Source organism: Xiphophorus couchianus, chromosome 21, assembly GCF_001444195.1.
Source record: "Xiphophorus couchianus chromosome 21, X_couchianus-1.0, whole genome shotgun sequence".
NCBI lineage: Eukaryota > Metazoa > Chordata > Actinopteri > Cyprinodontiformes > Poeciliidae > Xiphophorus > Xiphophorus couchianus.
Genome location: NC_040248.1, coordinates 5133533 through 5153544, shown reverse-complemented (window position 1 = coordinate 5153544; position 20012 = coordinate 5133533). Strand labels below are relative to the sequence as shown.

The 20012-nt window shown below is 36.9% G+C and overlaps 1 protein-coding gene and 1 long non-coding RNA gene across 3 annotated transcripts in view; one reads left to right on the top strand and one right to left on the bottom strand.

Annotated features, from left to right (window-relative positions):
- Nucleotides 1-20012, top strand: part of sh3kbp1 (SH3-domain kinase binding protein 1) — a 51143-nt gene that overhangs the window by 16063 nt on the left and 15068 nt on the right. For both annotated transcript variants that reach the window (XM_028004929.1, XM_028004928.1), the window contains exons 3-7: nucleotides 9495-9609; nucleotides 10663-10769; nucleotides 11826-11970; nucleotides 12074-12150; nucleotides 15004-15087. In XM_028004929.1, the coding sequence (XP_027860730.1) occupies nucleotides 9495-9609; nucleotides 10663-10769; nucleotides 11826-11970; nucleotides 12074-12150; nucleotides 15004-15087 (528 nt within the window). The remainder of the gene's footprint in view (nucleotides 1-9494; nucleotides 9610-10662; nucleotides 10770-11825; nucleotides 11971-12073; nucleotides 12151-15003; nucleotides 15088-20012) is intronic.
- Nucleotides 2624-7226, bottom strand: LOC114136722 (uncharacterized). Its single transcript, XR_003593865.1, has 3 exons — nucleotides 7128-7226; nucleotides 6540-6656; nucleotides 2624-3111 (listed from the first exon to the last, which is right to left on the bottom strand). It is a non-coding gene; the product is annotated as an uncharacterized LOC114136722 (long non-coding RNA).

Genomic DNA, 20012 nt, shown 5'->3' with positions numbered 1-20012 from the left:
GACCAGAATAAAATCTCATTAATTAAGAATGATTTTATGCATAAAAAATGTAATGAACATGTTTTGTATAACCCATAGATCAACCATAACCTGCTGAAGGAAGCAAATCCAAATGAGAATCTTTGGCAAGACTTTAATTTTCTTTATTCATACATGCTCTCTGTCTTAAATGACCAAACTTGAAGACTTTTGCGAAAAAGAATGATTTTGTCACACATTCGATGTGCAAACCCTGATATTCTACGCTGTATTATCTGGTAAAACTTTTCAGATTTTTCACTTCAGGTTTAATTGTACTTAAATATGTGTAAGTTTATAAAAAAATCAAATGCTTTTGCAACCCAATGTTTGTTTTCTCTCTTCTCCTTTGGGTGACGCACAGTTTTCTAGCTAAATGATTCATGCAAATAAGCAGCGATAAGTAGAAAACCCAGTAAAAACGGTTAGCCACAGTGTTCATATCCTGCTGGCAGAGAATAATTTCAGGACTTATTTGAATCTTATTATGGAAGCAGCTGCATTTATTACATATTCTAAAGTAAGTTAAAGTCAAACAGATATTTTTACCCTTTACAAATTTCTCTGACGTCTTCAGAATATCAGTTTGGAGAATTAGGAAGTGGGAAAAGCCACAAACCAAGCCATTGCTTCTCCTGAATAGCTGGCATTTTGGAACAGTTCTTTGTTCTTCTGGAGTTTTTTCCCCCGCATAGTTTATTTTTGAACCAGTTATAGCCTTCGTCATCATTTTCTCAACCTAAATGTAATCTGTTTAAAAACACTTTATTGCTTCATAAAATCCTGTTTCTGGTCACCAACAAGCCTGGATGCCAAATACGAGCTTTAGAACCGTGGGAATGACTTAAAAGAGGAAAAACAAATATTTCAAAACGTGATGCATTAGAATGAGTCAGAATCATCAGATAAAGGCTTTTACGTAAAGTCACTACGAACAAAATAAGATTTAGAAATGCAGTTTATGAAATACTAAAGGAACATGGCGTGAGAATGACCAAATATGGTGAAACTAGTGTTAATTTTCAGTAACATTTCTTCATTTCTGGTCATCAAACTAAGTAATTTATAGTTTGATTTTTAATCGGATAACATCACTTTTATTTTAACAAAGAGCACTCTGACCGTTCCTAGTAATACACTGCAAAAACACAAAATCTTACCAAGTATTTTGGGTTTAGTTTCTAGTGCAAATATCTTATTACACTTGAAATGAGACAAATTAACTTACAAGTAACTTTTTAGTAAGACATAAGGGCTTGTTTTGAGTTAATAATTCCTCAATATTGATGAAAATGTACTAGTCATATTGGCAGATTATTTAACTTATAACAGGACATTTTCCCATGTTATAAGTTAATTTAACTTACAATAGGACAAGTAGATTTTCATCAATATTGAGGAATTATTAACTCAAAACAAGCCCTTATATCTTACTAAAAAGTTACTTGTAAGTTAATTTGTCTCATTTCAAGTGTAATAAGATATTTGCACTAGAAAGTAGACAATTTTATTTATGTATTTATTTTTTTTGCAGTGTTGGGTTTATCCAGTAAACTAACTGACTCAGTTTGTGTAATGCATTGAAGTAATTTTAGTTATTTAGTTTACCAACTTTCACTGTGACCTTTTCACTTCCATCTCTGTAGTTTGGTGATGATTCCTTTGTTCATAAGTTGGTGTCTAAAATGCAAACTGCTGCTGTGCTGGAGGAAGGATAAAGCACGAACTTAGGGAATGTCCGTCCATTATGATGTCAGGACTCCTCTGGGATCCTAAAACGTTGATTTCCACTTTCACTTTGCAGACATTGTTGTAGTTTAAGCACCTAAACTAGTTACTTTAAATGTATATTTTATTATTTTCACAACTTTTCATTTTTTCTTAGACAAGAACATTTTCCAAACGGGTAGTTGTAGCTGTAATGGTTCACCACTTCAACCAAAAACAGAAAAGCAGATTTAAACATTCAGATAACCTTCATGGCCTCATATTGGGAACCTTTTAAAGGTAAATTTGATGCAGCAGAAACTGAATTATTTTCTTTTTAATCCACTCTTATGTCGCCCATATGACGCTCAAAACTTCAGTAGCAGATCCATGTGAGTTCAGATTACTGCAGCTTTCAGCTGTCAGGCTTAAGCAAGAAAAAGGAGCTGCAGAGGTTTTGCCTCCTGTTTTTCTTCTTAACTTGTTTAGAGACTTTAAGCAGAATCTCTATGGTGAGTGAAGAAACTGTTTATATGTTAATGTACACAGTTTCTTCAGCTTAAGAAGCAACATGTGGCAGTTTAGTTTACATCCACAGATATTTGTAATTCTCCACTAGGGAGGTATTTTATGGGAAACCTATTACGCAGAATTAACATTTTGCTTGTTTTTGTACTTCCTTTCTGGTTTCTACTGCTTCTAAAAACAGCCCAAGTGCTAAAAACACCAACTGAGATGTTTTTTGGCAATAAGTTAATGTTCTTAGGTGTCTGGAAAATTAGCCATTTCAAAAACCTCCAGTTTAAATCACATTGTGCAGGGTCTAAAGCAGCGCATTCTGAAAGGAACTCAAACTAAGCAGAACTGATCAGACTAAATTCTCAATTTCTCAGAATGATTATGTGCAAAAAACTTAATAAATATGCTTTGTATAACCCATAGTCCGAACCGGGTCAAGGAAGCGTAATAGGTCACCTTGGAAATTTATCACTTAGAGATAGTTGTTTCCTTCTTAAAAGAAATGTGGATTTGTTAAGTACGAAGGTTTGTTAGTTGGTTTGTAGTGATACAAACCAACAGAAAACTGTCTTAAGAGGAGAAGTTGAAAAATACCACAAGCCAAATGCACCAGACACCTCTGTACAGATCCCCACTTTGGTCAGGGTGTTTGCTGCATTTGTGCTGACTGTACGTCGCCAGACAATGGCTGACGAAGCCTGTATGAAGAATTTGAGTTTGTGTTTGTATGTGTGAGTGAGAGAAAGGAAGAGCGAGGCACTGAGTAATGCAGCAACACCAGACCGGACTGTCATGAGACTCCAGTTAGCGCCAATCAGCGGCAGTCAGCTTCGCCGTGCGGCTGATGAATGTGTGTTTCTGCTGGATCTGCACATGAACACACAGGTCAGAGAAGAGGCACAAAGTAAGAGTATGCAAATCCACCACTGTCACACAAACAGCAGAGGCATAAAGCTGAACAGCGTTAACGCTGATAGATAACGGTGTTTGCTTCTAAATACGGAAGAGACGGAGATCATCTGACTGTGGACTTTCAGCTAATTCATTTAGCACAGAAATAGTTTTAGATTTTCTGAGACCACAATCTTCTGTTTTGACATGCCAAAAACTGATGTTTTGTTTTTTTTTTTACAGAAACTACAAGCCTTATCTTAAAACCACAAAAGTGTATGCACACTTCTGCCAAATATTTCTTGTTGCTAACATTATTTTTTACTGCGTAGTTTTTACAGCAGCTCATGTGCTTTTAAGAGAACAAGCAGCTCAGATTGGGGTGACTTTCTTTTCTTTTCCAAAACACTTTGGAAGTGATTTTTTGATTGCACAAAAAGCACATAGCCTTGAAAAATGAGGTGCTTTTTTATAAATTGGAATGTAATCAAGTTAATTTTAAAAAATGTATTATAAAAATAATTAATGAGACTTCAAAATTAGGGCAGGGTAGGCCTTAAAGTTTAAAGTCTCCGGATTAAAGTTGCTGGACGTCCAGTGTGAATTCACTAAATATCCAGAGTTAGATTTTTCTTTCTGGCCTTTCTTCTTGTTCTCAGCAGAGGCGCTTCTAGTTGCAGAGAGTGTTGTCAGTTTTTTAATGTCTTCTGACTTTAAGTTAATCCACCTGAATGTGCTGTTGGTGGTTTCAGCTAAAAAAAAACAACAACCCACAACCTAATCTGCTTTCCATTTGCAGCCTGAAATAGAAATCTGATTTTTTTTTTGATCTGATCTTCCTGTTGATTTTTTTTTTTTTATCTCAGTCTGGTTCTTTTTGGGGGGGTTTCTCAAACAAATTTTCAATAACTTTAAATAAAGAGTGAGTGTGTGTGCAAACCTGTTAGTGTCTAATATTTCATCTCAGAACTTCTCTAAATTAGAACATTTTGAAACTTGCATGTCATGCAGCTCTAAAGGTTAAACAGAAGCAGCGCCAAAGTGGCTCCACTCATACTTACATTGTTGGATGTTTTAAAATGTATTTAGAAACTGTTAAATTGACAAAATATGAGGAAGAGTCCTGATTGCTCAACAAATACTTAAAAATAGATGATGATTAAAATTGCATTGATGGACAAGAATGTTAGTGTAACTTGAACTAAATGTGTTTATTTATAATAATATGAAAAATATTTTTATTTTTCCTGTTAGGCAGATAATTAAGTAGAGATTGTTACAGTGGTAAAACCAGCTGACCAAACATTATGGAGCTTTGCTTGGGTTGCTAGGTAACGGGCTGGGCTCGGCTGGGGTTGCTAGGTAACAGAGCAGCGCCCGCAGGATGTGACTGAGCAATCGGGAGGTTGTTGAAACGGCTCATTTTCCAGACACTAAGCGCTTTGGCTGTTTTTAGAAGTAGTAGAAACTCAAATGGAAGTACAAAAATGTGCAAGATGCATATTTTACATTATAAAACTATACACTGACAACACAAAACGAAAATTCAAAATAAAAAACTGAAGGGCTAGAACATGTTGGAGAAAACGGAACAAGCCAGAAGGCAGAGAATCTGATGGAAATAATGGGCTTTTAACAACTGAGAGTTGGGATTAATAAACACTTAGATGAATTAAACCAATAAATAAACTTAGAATCTCAACACACAGCAGTGAAGTGGTACGGAATTCCCTTTGTGACAACAATGAACAACCCAAAGTAATTCAAATGCAGAATTAAGTGAGAACCAAAAAAGGAAAGGGCATCAGCTTATAACAGAAAAACATGGGGAGTATATGTTCACACAGGACCAGTTTGATTTGGATGTTCTTTTTTTCCAACCCTATTTAGTCCACTTTAATCAAACTCGAGTTTGTTTGTCTAGAAAGTCTGATTTGTCTTGGGAGGTGAGAATGCACAATTTAATTTTGATGCAGACCAAAAAAGCAAACTCTGATCTGCCTAAAAACACTAAGTTTTGGTTTGGTAGTAGTGAACTCTGATGCAGTGTGAATTCATATGTGAATGCCAAGCAAACCAGATACCGCTCCAAAAGCAGGAATTGAAAGACAACACAAGGCATTCTGGGTAAATACAACTAAAACAAACATAAGATTCTAGCGCTAACAGGAGAAATGTCTTTTTGGTCTTTTACCAGAGAAAAAAGAGAAATCCTACAACTGTTTAAATCTGGTGCCACTCCATTTTTGTTTACATTTCATGAAGAAGAAAGTTGCCCTCAATTCTTCTTCAGAGGTTTTTATGTCAATTCCTTCAGTGGTTCTTGGAGCAGCGCCACCACAGGCGAGGAGGGGAAAAGGTTTTTCAAATTGTTTGGTTTGTTTGACACAGCGCACTATGAAAGCTGAAAATGTAGCAAATGCTTCAATTTTGGTCACCAATCAAACCGAGTCTACCAGCTCTCAGGTGTTAAAACTCCCTTAATGAATAAAATAATATTTAAAAGCTGCTTTTTTTGTCTGATGTTAAATTATCTTGATGTCCTGAAGGAAATCAGTAACAGGGCAAGTATTTTCTAGCTATACGTTTCCCAGATCTTGTTTTTTTTGTTGATGTATGCTGACTAGTATTTAAATCCTGGAAAGTTTAATGTTTCGGTGTCCTGTTTTGCAGTACAGACACAAGGTCTGGTTGTAAGGGAAACACAAAGCAATGCTGACCATTCAGAGGGCATGATTTCTATTAGGCTTTCAAAGATACAAACACACACACTGACCCTAACACAACAGTGTACATAATGCAGGTGTTTCCTGTTCAGATACGGTGAATCACATTCTCTTCCTCCCCTTTTTTCTGCTGGGTTTCCTTTAACCCACGGCTACCTCCACATCCCTGCAGCAGGAATGGCAGCTATGGAGGAATCTGCCACAAAGGCTTCGAACAGAGGTGGAATCAGCTAAAAAAAATGAATTATTCACACACCAACGAGCTCTTTGATTTTATTCTTTATTCATATTTAATCTCTTCTTAAGAAGAAAACGCCAAGTAAACACTGCCTCGCTCATATCCGCTCATAAAACAGAGGAAGCTGTAGACTAACAAATGGCTGCTGTTGTTTGCGTGGGCTGCCCGGTGTTTCTCCATCTCAGGAGGGAGTTATTTTCAGCTGTCTGTCTGTGACTGTAAGTTTCTGAATTAATCTGAGCCTGTTGTTGCAATGGCTGCTGGCAGAACCGTACATTGATTCTGTGCTGTATTAGCCTGCTTAACAAGCTGTAATGAGATTCAAGGCTGCCATTTTAATTTGACCTCTGTGGTCAAAAGATTACTTCATGACATTTTGCAGTCTTGTCTCAGATCTTTCTTATTGCACAACTAGAAAGAAGAAGAAGAAAAAAACTAACCTTCCCAGAGTGGATGCGGTCACGGTAAATGTTGAGGCAATGCGGTCTTCCTTCTGTTGGATGTTCGCTGAACTGAGTCATCAACTACTGAACCTCATGTTCCTCAGTTTGAGGTCACTATGGATGAAAGCAAATCCTAAATACAATCTAGTTTACTTTCTTTCTTCCTTTTTATTTGGATCCCATTAGCTTTTGTTCCTTCCATCTTTCTGGGGTTCAACATCAACAACAAAAACAACATAAAACAAGTTTAAAATTAAAGTAACTACATAAACAGATGCAAAATAGAGGCTGTAGATCAAAAATTAATTATACTATAATGAAAAAAGGACATTTAATTATATCAAGGAACACATTTACAGAAAACATTTACAATCAGTATAACATAATATAATATAAGATTAAGAAAAATCATTCAGTGTCGTTTTTGCTGTAAATACCTTCTTAAAGCTTTGTATCTCCAATAAGGGTGGACAGTGTTCTCTACATAAGCGTTTCATGTCAGTTGATAACCATAATTGTCAATATTGATAACTACTGATTAATTTTACTTAACTAACAGAAATGCTGCCAAACTAGTGGCTTTACCTGTTCTGTTTCATCAACAGTTTTTACTCCACAAAGTTGTTTTTTTAAGCAGTTATGAGGCACAGTGGTGAAACCTAAAACTGCTGCTGCGCAAGTTACTCAAGTTGTTGCTAGGTAACCAAAGCGTGAGTGAGTTGCTAGGTAACCATACAGTGAGTGAGTTAGTAGCTTCCAGAATGTTGTTCCGTATAACGCCGGCATCTTGAAAGAATTTGTATAAACTTTTCATACATGTAACTTTGACTGCATGTCTATTTTGATAATCATGTACATTTACTGCTAAGAAATAATTTAGAGTGTATAAACTTTGGTTGTTTTAAAGTTATGTTTCTTATGAGTAATATTTAAAAAATAAATTCAACCTTTGACCAGGGTAATTTAATATGCTGGCATTACTACTGAAATCACACCTAAGTGCAAACCGAGCTGCTTTATTTTGAACTATTTGTAGTTCCTGTATCATACGTACTGAGGCCCATGACCATACTGACAAACAGAAATCTGAGACAAACAAGATGGTAGGTTTTGCACAGTGCAGTGTGAAAGCAAACCGCACCAGCTAAAAATGTAACAAATGTTTAAATCTGGGCCTCCAATTGAAACAAGTCTATCGCCCTTTGGTTGTAACAAGAGCTTTTTTCAAAATCAGAAGTTTATAAGCTGGCTAGCATATTTACCACTAGCTAACAGACTTATTTCTTATTAATTTTCATAAATATCTAATGGGATCTTTAGAAATTATTGTATGTAGGTGTGGATTTGTTTAGAAAGAAGTCTATCGATTTGTCCAAGATATTTCTTCTTCTCCTTACTTTTTAATCTTCCACTTCCTGCTGGAAGAGGAGCACGTCAGCCATATGTCAGATTTTAATTGCCGTCTTCACTGTGGGAAGCTGGAGTTTCTTCTCCACAGACTGCAAATTATTTTGTTTGTAGTTTCAACAAAAAGAGCGAATTTTCTACAAAACAAACCCCAACGTCGTCATCATTTTCCAAATGCCTGTCAGCCTCGACAACTCCTCTGTGTGTTATTGAAGAAGCATGTTGTCATGTTAATATTTTTGGATCTGAGGAGCTCATTAGGGCTTTAATGCCACACCATGAGATTCACAACCCGACGTGTGCATTCGGTGAGTCAGTCAACCCGCTCCCGTCTGCTTCACTGAGCCGCGCTCGCCACAGGCCAGAGCTTACGAAACAGTGTCATGATGAATGTGGTGGGAAGATGTGAACCATCATGTCTGTTTTTCCTTCAGCCATGTGTTTGAAGGTTTCTGTGTCTCCCCTGTTTGATGTCTCGTCTTCTGTCGCGCTGTTTTAGGCCGCTTGCCTTCCTCTGGGCTTTAATCAGTTTCTCATGTCGTCTTGTGATTCCTTGCAACACAGAGAGGAAAGAACTGCAGTTTTGATGATAGCTTCCCTGAATTAATAAGCCGCTTTTTAGATAAACACTTCGTTTTTCAAGCTCCAACTCTTGGGCTATGTTCGCACAGCAGGCGTGTGCGACACACATCCGCTTTTTTCCCCCAAATGCGACTTCTGTCTGGATTTTTCACCGCAGTCTAAACGGCCAAATTCCGATCTTTCAACCCGAAAAAAAATAAATAAATCCAATCCATATTTGGTACTAAATATCCTAAAAGGATAGACCTACTGGTCTAAAAAACCGGTTAGAGCTGCACTTAGGTTGCTAGGTGACGGGCTGGGCTTGGCTGGCGTTGCTAGGCAACGGACTGGACTTCACTGGGGTTAGTTACTAAGTGAAGGGTCAGTGCCTGCTGATTTGTGACGTTACATTCTGGACATTTTTGAAACGGCTTGTTTTCAAGACACCAAAAAATATTAACTTATTGCCAAAAAACAATTTTTATCTCGAAAACACATTGATTATTGGGAGAATTTATCGTCCAGCAAAATTTGCTATCGTGAAAGCTCATGTATCATTTTATCCGGCTTTTATGTCATTGATTTGTGACGTTACATTCACGTACATTCAGAATTATGACGTGCGTTGCGGTAAATCAGGACGCAAACAATGGCTGAACACATTAGCTTCCTTCATGATTTCATGATCTTGTGATGATACTGTCAGCTCCAATTTGTAAATGAACTTTAAAATCGATTTTTGAATGGCTCCATCCATTATTACTCCTGTAATCATATTTACCTTTTGTGTGACGTTTATGTTCTTCTTCTGCGCATGTGGGTCACTTTAGGGTCATAAACCGTTCACACAGAAGTCTCATTACGGTCGGGTTTAATTAGTAGAATGAATGACCAAAAGAAACCTGACTTAAGCAAAAAATCTGAATTGAGCGTCAAGACCTGCTGCACTCAATAAGTTTCCTCCTCTGTTTTCCTTCACAGGAGTTAAAGAAAGATGGGAAGAGAGATGGAGGACAGGCGGGGATGATTAAGTCTGAACTCTCCAACGGCAGGGCCAGCCCGGTGTCGGACACCAGCGTGCGACCTGGAAAGAAAGGTGCACAGCCATCATTAGGTAGCCTGACATGTGCCGGCTCACACTTTGATCCTATTAGCGTAACGAAGGATTTGGGTCAAGGGTTGCTCACCGCTCTGCTGCTGACAAGAACACAGATACTGCAGGAAGCAAAGAGGGGTTGGAAAATACAACGAAAGACGACGTGTCCAGTTACTTCACAATGCGGATGAACCCAACATACAAGCTGATTGGGATTAACAAAACACATTTTGTTTGATTGCGTCAAACAAAATGATATGGAGTTATATCCATCCATTTATTCATCCATCCATCCATTTATTCATCAATATATCCATCCATCCGTTTAGTCATCGATCCATCCGTCCATCCATCCGTTCATCCATCCTTCCGTCTGTCCGTCATCCATCCATCTATCTACCCATTTATTCATCCATACATTCGTCTTTGAGCCTGTATCATTCATCCATCCATGTGTTCATCCGTCCATCCACCCTTTCTCCATCCGTCCGCCCATCTACCTGTTCATCCATCCATCCATCCATCCATCCACAGGCACAACGACTATAAATAGGTGTATAAACAATTTTTAAATGCTGCATTATGGCGGCAAAGTCTCACACATAGTGACAATAAGTAAAAGAAGACAATTATGAATATAAATAAAGGACAATTAACTGCACTGGTAGGTTTACTCTGTCATTAAATAGCAATTGTCGTTATATAGTTTAAACATTAAACTGTACGCTGATTAAAATCAATAAAAACAATTCCTTTTAAATCTTTGGTGATAAACATTCTGCTCATATTGTGCATAACTGCTGATGCTTTTCACTTAAACAATAGTGACACCATGTGGTTAAGTAGAGGAACTGCAGGGTCAGGTTTGCATGCCCTCCCTGATGTGAAATGAGTCGAGTAATAATGAGACTAATGGATGAAAGGCAAACAACCACGAGGCTATGAAGAAGTGTAATGGGGTCAGTTAAGTTCGGACAGAGAAGTCAGAGAGTCAGATGTCTAATTAAGGTTTTTATTTTATTTCTTATTAGTTTATTACTGTGTTTGATGCAGGAGAGCAAATCCGTAAGCGAAGATGTAAGGCTTCCTTCAGCTACGCACCTCAGCATGAAGACGAACTGGAGCTGAAAGTTGGAGATGTCATCGAGATCATCGCAGAGGTGAGTTTTTTTTAAAGATTTAAACAACAAAAGAGATTGAAAATTTCAGAAATATAAAAACATAAAAAGGATCCCACACCCTTATGGCACCCATGTCAAAGACATATTTTGTAAATCTAATCAGAATTAACATTTTAGTGGATTTTCTTCACCCTTTTGCTGCCTCTTTACCTTCAATTTACTTGCGTTCTTGAAAGGCGACTAAATTCTCGCTTTAACTAATTCTTTTTCCTAAATCTAAACATAAAAATGCAGTTGAGAATGGCATACTTTCTGATCAAAACAGCAGACAGTGCTTAAATCATCATCAAAAAATCCCAACATCCTGGCTCTGTCTAAACAAGGAAGTTAATTCAATAATAAAACTGTACAGATATATTTCAGTTTCTACTAGGGTTGCATAAAACAAGATCCACTGCACTAAATTGCCAATAGATGTGTGTTATTGAACTGGTTTAATGTGAAGTCTCCCACTTTTGTGAAGAAGGAAGTTGCGTTGGTCTTCTTCAGAGGTTTTCATGTCGTTTCTTTCAGTGGTTCTTGGTGCAGCGCCACCACAGGCGAGGAGGGGAACAGCTCATTTTTCAATCAGTTCGGATTCGTTGACAGTGCTGTTATTTAGAGCCGTTTCAGTCAAAATTAAATAAATTAACCAGTTCATAAATAAGTAAACATATACATTTATTTATTTATTTATTTATTTATTTATTCTTTCTTTGGTATCTTTTGCCAAGTATTTATTACCCAATTGACAAAGATATGATCACAATACAATACTTTTTGAAATCTGCATCTAAGAATGAACCAAAGTATGAAAAAAACTAAAACTACTACAACTAATACAAACTAAACAATATTTAACTAATGACCACTAAGAAAAACTAGCAAACACACTCTAAAAATTAATTAAAACAAACCGAATTAGACAAAAAAAAAAGGTTACAACAAAATAATACTAAACTGTAATTAACTATTATTGATAAACCTAAAATCTGTTTCTGTTTAGAGTTGAACGCCTCATGTCGGGTTTTGTTGTTGGGTTTCTCTGGTGTTTAGGTGGAGGAGGGATGGTGGGAAGGGACTCTTAATGGGAAGATTGGAATGTTTCCCTCCAATTTCACCAAAGAGATCCTGTCAGATTCGGACGCTCCCTCCCTGGAAACTCCCAACTCGCAGGAGGAGATCCGCCACAGCCGCACCAGTGAGTCTTAAGAAAACACATTTTCCAAGTCTCCTTCATTAAGGCAGCAGCCTTTGAAGCTTAAACGGTTTGATAATTTTGTATTTTGTCTCTGTGTGTCCAGGTAAAGACAGCCCCGGCAGTGAAAGCGATGGAGGAGACAGTCGGTCAGAATCAGGGTCAGAAATCCAACCTAAGAAGGTAAAAAGTCAATTATTTTTTTAAAGTCAAAAACACAAATAAACCCAGAAAACACCAGACTGGCTACAGTGGATTATTCTGTGGAATGTAGCTCCAATTTATTTGTGCAAAGTTATTTTAATTTGGGATTATTTCTTACCATGTATTAAAAATATTCAAAAGAAAATGCAGCTTGGGAAATTAAGCTACCAAGCCACAATGCTAGTTGATGCGCTATTGGCTGGAATTCGCACAACAGCCAATCCAGAAGCACCATTTATTTTTCTTTGAAACCAGTTGGCCTTAGCATCAAGCTAAAGGGAGACTGTGGATGTTAGCTTCTCCAATAGCACGAAAGCGGTTTCCATTTTTAAAAAAACTTTAGTTTTTTCTTGTACTAAGATGGTTGACTGTCTTTCCATAACATAAAAGAGAAAAATTTTCATAATATGCCGAATTTAAAACAAGAATCACATCATTACACCGTGTTCCAAATTATTATGCAAATTGGATTTAAGTGTCATAAAGATAAAAATGTTGTTGTGCTATTAAATTTATAGATATTATTGTGTGTCAGGGCTCTTTAAATCACTATAATAATTTCAGAGAGCTGGGCTGATTAGTTTGTCTGGTGAGCTCAATTAAAGGAAATCTACTTAAGAAGGATGTTCTACATTATTAAGCAGGCCACAGGTTTCAAGCAATATGGGAAAGAGAAAGGATCTCTGCTGACGAAAATCATCAGATAGTGTAGTGCCGTATGACAAAATATGAAAACATTAGATATTTAACAAAAACTGAAGCATCATCGTACTGTGAAGAGATTTGTGTCTGATTCAGAACAAAGATGGTTTGTACAGATGAAGGCATAATGAGGAAGGTTTCTGTTAGACAAATTCATTGGATTAAGACAGCAGCTGTTAAAATGCCCTTACAAAGCAGCAAACAGTTATTTGAAGCTGCTGGTGCCTCTGAAACCTCAAGGTGGAGGATCCTCCAGAGGCTTGAGGTACATGAAGCTACTATTCAGCCCCTAACCAGAGCTCACAAGCAGAAACGGTCGCAGTGGGCCCAGCCGGACATGAAGATTAATTTTCAAACAGACTTGTTCACTGATGACTGCTGTGCAACCCTGGATGGTCCAGATGGATGCAGTAATGGATTGGTGGTGAGTGGCCACCACATCCCAAAACGGCTGTGACGCAAGGAGGTGGTGGAGTCATGCTGTGGGCCGAAATCATGGGGAGAGAATCATTGGTCGGCCCCTTTCAGAGTCCCTGAATGTGTGAAAATGACCTCAGCAAAGTATATGGACTTTCTGACTGATCACTTTCTTTCATGCTTCAAAAAGAAGAGCCGTAACTTTTTTTTGCCCTAGCAAAAATCATCTTCATGCATGACAATGCACCATCTCGTGCTGCAAGGAATACCACTGTGTCACTGGCTGCTATGGGCATTAAAGGGGAGAAACTGATGGTGTGGTCACCATCCTCCTCTGACCTCTGACCTTAACCCTATTGAGAACCTTTGGAGTTTCCTCAAGCAGAAGATCTGAGGGTGGGATGCAGTTCATATCAAAACAGAAGCTCTGGGAAGGTTTTCTGACATCCTGCAAAGAAATTCAAGCAGAAACTTTCCACAAACTCACAAGTTCAATGGATGCAAGAATTGTGCTGTGATATCGAAGAAGGTCCTATGTTAACATGTAACTCTGTCTGTTAAGATGTTTTTGATTGAAATAGCTTTTGATTTTAGTACATGTGACCACTTAATGCTGCACATTCAAAGAATGACCGTTTGCAGTTCTTTATAATCCATAAAATGTTTAGAAAATCTGCTGTTCATAATAATGTGGAACAGTGCATTTTGAGTTTTTTATTTTAAAAAAATACTGTTCTCATGGGGAGCTTTGTTCAGTAAAATTTGATCTATACTGTAATAGTTCATGACTTGAAAATTATACTGACCGTCATTTGCATTGACCGTTTAAGAAAATCTGAGCAAATATCACTTGCATAATAATTTGGAACGCGGTGTAAATTTACATTTTTTTGTGTCAGCTGAATCAAATACTGACTGTATAAACTGAAAATTGTGGTTTTCTCACATTATTAAGCTTAGATATATTTATTAAACATAAACAGGAACCTATATAATATATAAATATAAACATAAATATTCTTTTCCATAAATATATTTACAATAAGAGTCTTTGAAACCGGTGAAAAGAACAAAAATAATTTTGGAGCATTTAACCAATATGAAGATTTTTCTCATCTTTTGAGCAGTGGGAGGTGAGAAGGAACCGTTTCTCCACCAGATAATCTATTTTAGTTAAACTTTTTATTACTATTTCATATTTTCTGTTTGTAAAAATCAAAATCACACTGCAAAAACACAAAATCTTACTCATTATTTTTATTTTTAATCTAGTTTCTTGTGAAGATATCTTATTAAACTCGAAATAAGACAAAACTAACTTTACAGCAAGATGTATGACCTTGTTTTACATGCGTAATTTCTTAATTTCTTTTTTTTTAAGTATTTGTTCCACTGTCAGATTATTTCACTTATAAGACGGGGAAAATGTCTAGCTAAAAGTTCAATAATCTGCCAGTTAAACTAGTACTTTTAAGGAATTATTGTTTTATAACAAGCTCATATATCCTGCTCGTTTTGTCTTATTTCAAGTGTACTAAAATATTTGGAGTAGAAACTAGAGCAAAACTACTTGGTAAGAAGTTCTGGTTTTGCAATGTAACTAAAGACCACTGTCCTTCAGAAGTTGCCTAATTTTGCCATTTATCATTAAAAATAACCACTTTTTGCTGTTTTAGGAGCAGAATTGATTATTTTTCTTGCATTTTTTTGCAGATTCAGGGGATTGGCTTCGGTAACATCTTCAAAGACCAGCCCATCAAGCTCCGGCCGCGCTCCGTGGATCTGGATTCAGAAAAGGTAAGCCGCATCGTTACGGATTTCCCTCCCCTCACAGAATGTCCTATTGAATCACCTTCACTTCCTGAAACGTCATCATCTAAAACTGTGAACATCCCTATTAAATAAATATACTTAGCACACATTAAAAATGCATTTTTTACAACATAAGCTCTTTAAAACACAGGTTTTGTTCTTTTTTTTGTAAGAAAGTCTTACATTTAGCTCCTCCCAATTCTCTGTTTCAGTTTCACAGCACAGGAAGTGGTTTTATGTTAACACACACACACACACACACACACACACACACACACTCACAGACATCCTGCAGGGATTTGACAAGCAAAGCAGAAGTGAGAACTCTGCAGCGCACACTTAGAGCGAAGGAGAGAGAGAGCGGAGGGGAAATAATACGGCTTTTCAGTCTGCTCTACATGCTCACATGTTCTGCTGCTGCCTCTGCGCTGATGCAGCAAAGCTCCGACTTAAACCGAACCAGAACCGACGGTAGGCTCCGGCTTTTTCTGCCTCTTCTCCTCCGTCTTTCTTCTCTTTCCTCATCTTTCTTTTTAAAATTTACTCCACTTCTCAATGCTTCTATTGGATCTTCTTTGTTTTAAAACAAAGAGATTGGAAGTTGGTGACATCGCATTCCTTATCCGCTGAAGGTTGTGTAAATATTTTTGATTGAAAACGAGAAAACAAGAAATACTAAATAAGCAACCATTCTGTATAGAAAAATAACAAAAAATACAAGATAGAACAAAGATAACCTAAAAATAGAGTTAATATAATTGTTAAGTTAAAATATTAAGGACTAAAATGAGGATTTTGAATGTTTTTTGCAGCTTTATTGCACTAAAAAATAATCTTTTGCTTGTGTATGTGTGTCGCTTGACCTCATTCACACATAAACTAACACAAAGGCCTCGTTTTTTCACTAGTAATAAAACAAACCAGATTAGATCTGCTGCTTATTTAGCAGTTTGTTCATCCAAAATTCATAAAACAGATTAAAAAGTTGATATATTTACAGTTTGGGTGAAAGGAGCATCATCTTCCTGAAAGAATAGCTGTTTTTTGCTAAAAGTGCAATGCTAACTCACAAAATCTAGTATTTTTGGTCTAGTTTCTAGTGCAAACATCTTATTACACTTTAAATAAGACAAACTAACTTAAAAGTAACTATTCAGGAAAATATACAGGATTGTGTTGAGTAAGTAATTCCTTAATATTGATGAAAAAGCTCTAGTTCATTTGGCAGATTATTTAACATTTAACAAGATATTTTTAAGTTAATTTATTTGCCACTAGAACTAGATCTTTTTCATTAATATTAAGGAATTATTCACTTCACACAAGCCTCTATGTATTGCTGAAAAATGTTTTTTAACTAATTTTGTCTCATTTAAAGCGCATTAAGATATTTGCACTAGAAACTAAACCAAAAATACTTGGTAGGATTTTGTATTTTTGCAAAAATATTTTTTAGGAAGATGATTTTCATACAATTAAGTGAACAGAAGCGAAGCAAAAACTCTTAAACCTTTTCAAAGGAATGATCCCTAGAAGCTGTTGCTGGTCATCAGAGCTTCCTGTGGTTCCTGTGGAGCAGTTTGTGTGTCTGAAGGATGTTTGCGCGCCTTTCCCGCTGAGTGGGTTATTTTACGGTGAGTCGAGTCTTTCTGCTTCCTAATGAGGCGACTGGGAGGTCGGGGAGCGGCTCCATCCGGCTGAGTCACTCTGTGGAGCAGATCTGGAAGGTCAGCTGACCCTGATGTTTGAGATCAGGCTGCACACTCCTTAGACGGCAAATGCCACCAACATTAAGTGCTCTAGAATGGACCATGAATGCATCATAATCAGCATTTTTCGTTGTTTTTTAAAAGTAGACGAAGAATGTGAAACAAAACTTAAAAAACAAAACAAAACAGGAAGTGAGTATTTGTCATCTGGATCCAGTTGACACAGAAGGACAAAGACTGTTTTCATGATTAAAAAGTGATTTATTAAAGCTGCAGTATTAGGCCATTTGCAATTAGCAATAAATTCATTAAGTAATCGCAAATTAAAATGAGCTCAATAATTTCCACTGGCATGATTTATTGTTTTTAGCTTTTTTTCTCTCTCTCTACCAAAAACTGGATGATAAAGTTCAGTTTGGTTTTTTTGGTCTCAACTAGCTTTTTTTGGAAGAACATTTTTGTTTAGAGAGACTTTATAATAAATGATATTTGTTGTTTTGTTTGTATTGTTTATTTATTTTGGATATTTAAAATGTCTTTCAGTTCCAGCTTTAAATTTTGATTGAAATTTAAAGTTTATTGATTTTTGAGTACATGTTCTTGCATTACTATCATATTACTTGAAAATTGTCTCAAAGCAACAATATTATCGTGTATCGCAATAACTAATGAGGCAATTAATCGTTTATTTTGTTTTATTTGTTGAAGCTGTCACCATGTCGTGGCAATTTATCATGAGACTTTTTTGAGGTGTTTCATGTCGTTTCCTTCAGTGGTTCTTGGTGCAGCGCCCCCACAGGCGAGGAGGGGAACAGGTTTTCCTAAGAGTTTGGTTTGAACTACAGCAGCTGGAGATGTAACAAATGTCACAGTTTTGGTTCCAAACTGAACCAAATCTACTGGACCGTCGGTTGTGAAAACATCCTGACTGTAGACGGACTTATTGAGTCAGAATAACAATTTGATTCCATTACTGTCGTTTAACTAAGTCATAAATGAAACATAGCCTGGTCATGTGGAAAAAAGGGAGACTTGCGGAGTCACTGCATGACTCAGATGATCAGGCTCTTACAGTGACACGGTTGCTTAGAGGAATGTGTTGGTGCATGACTGTTCACACCAGTCACAATGCTGGTCAGAACTGGAGCAGAAGCTGCGATATCTGAATGTTGTCAAGCAGTGTTTTGTATCACACCTTTTGCGTGACAAGCATGTCTCCAATCTACCACCGTCAGACAACCAGATTAATTTTCACTTTATAAACACAGATTTCAGCTGGAGTCTATGATATTTTGTCTTTCGGTGAACATTATGTTGTGAATTGATGCTTCATTTCAACAACTCTCAGCCTCATTCTGGCCTGCTTTGCACTCGCTTCTTCTTTCATGTATTTTTTCATATTTCTCGATGTTTGCTACACTTTTAAATAAAAAAAACTGCATAAAAATTGTGACTTATGCAATGTAATTTGTGCACTTTCTCACCAGAGTGCTTTATTTTGATAGATATTCGCCTATTGTGTCTTAAAGTGGAACAGATAGAAAATCAGTAGTCATTTTAAATTATATTGGGATATACATTTAAATTGAATTACTATAAGAAGTAATAAAATATAAAATGTTGTTTCTGATAAAGGGAAAAAGTACAGAGACCCTCTCGTCTGACTCAAAAGGGAAGTTGACTCAAACTCTGCAAGGTGCAAACTGCTGTGGCAACAGAACCAAATGCAAAACATCAACCCTCCACCATTTAACTCCACAAATAGCATGAAGTGTTTGTGTTTATTTTCTCCAAACGTCTTCATTTTGTTTTCATCCCTACATGGATATCACTTCCAGAGATCTGGTAGGTTATCCAAATGCAGCTTAATTTATGCCAGCATCTTATTTTCAGAGCGAAGAGGCTTTCTCATTGTAATTCTTCTGAATGTGACCTACTTTGCATACTACAATTGTCTATCTTAGGCGACATTGTGAGCTACAGACATAAAGGAAAGGTTAAGAGTACTTTCCATGTGTTTGAAGGAAGACTGGAAACTTGCATGATTTTACACAAAAGCAGGAAAAAGAGACATTTAACCAGGACGTGTTTTGCAAATTCACGTTTTTTTTATACTTCCATTTGGTTTTCTACTGGTTCTAAAAACAGCTTAAGTGCTTAAAAAGTTTTGTAGCAACTAGTTAATGTTGCTACAAAACAACATTGTAGCAACATTGCTAATGTTTCCTGAGTTTTGAGTCACAGTCGACAAGTTTTGTTCCTCAGCTAGCAACTCCAGCTAACCCCAGCCCATTACCTAGCAACATCAGCCAGCCCAGCTAGCCCTGTTACCTAGCAATCCAAGCTGAGTTCCAGCAGGTTTGGTCAGCTGGTTTTATCCCCTGTATGCGCTTTTGTATGGCTGCTAGAGTGTTTTGTTGTTGCTACATTCTTGTTGGTTGTGCTGGAGGCTCTTCTGTTTTTCCTAGATGTTCGGTCGTATGGACCCCATGCAGCGTGACGTCACACCAAAAGACTGCTCAATATAACACGCAAAATCTTAAATGTACAACACTATGACAACTAAATAACAAGGTCAGAAAAAAGTTTTAATTGAGAAATAAAATAGTGAGGGAGAGGGAAGTAGCTCAGTTATGCTAGCTAGCTTGACTTTGACAACATTAGCATGTAGATGTGATGTGGAATTCGGTGTGTTTCAGTTCAGTTATAAGAAAATAAAAAAGGCGACCTACACACCAACTCTGACAGATCATCAGTAGAGCAGGTGTTTAAATTAGCTAATCAACCACCGCTGCGTTAGCTTAGCTAATAGCAACGGTAGCTAATCTACCACAGCGATTCCTTGTTAATAATCGCAAAATAAACATCAAGCCTAAAAATGTAATACTATAACGGACTGAATGTTTGTTCGGGGAAATGTTTGCTTGTTTTTTGGTGTTGAATCCTGATACATTAGTGCCTTTGTTGTCATTTGCTATGGCAACGGGTCCGAGGGTAGCGTAGCCGACACAGAGAATGAGGAAAAAAAGTGGTTTTGAGTTGTTCAACAATGTTTCTGTTTTGTTTTTCCATTTGCTGTGATGCATAAACTAAATTAATAACACTTGCATCTCCAGATTTTGTTTGGCTAACGTGATTGTTCTGCAGCAGCAGCGCGGCTACGAATGGAAAGGAAAACAATCTGAAATGTCATATTACCCT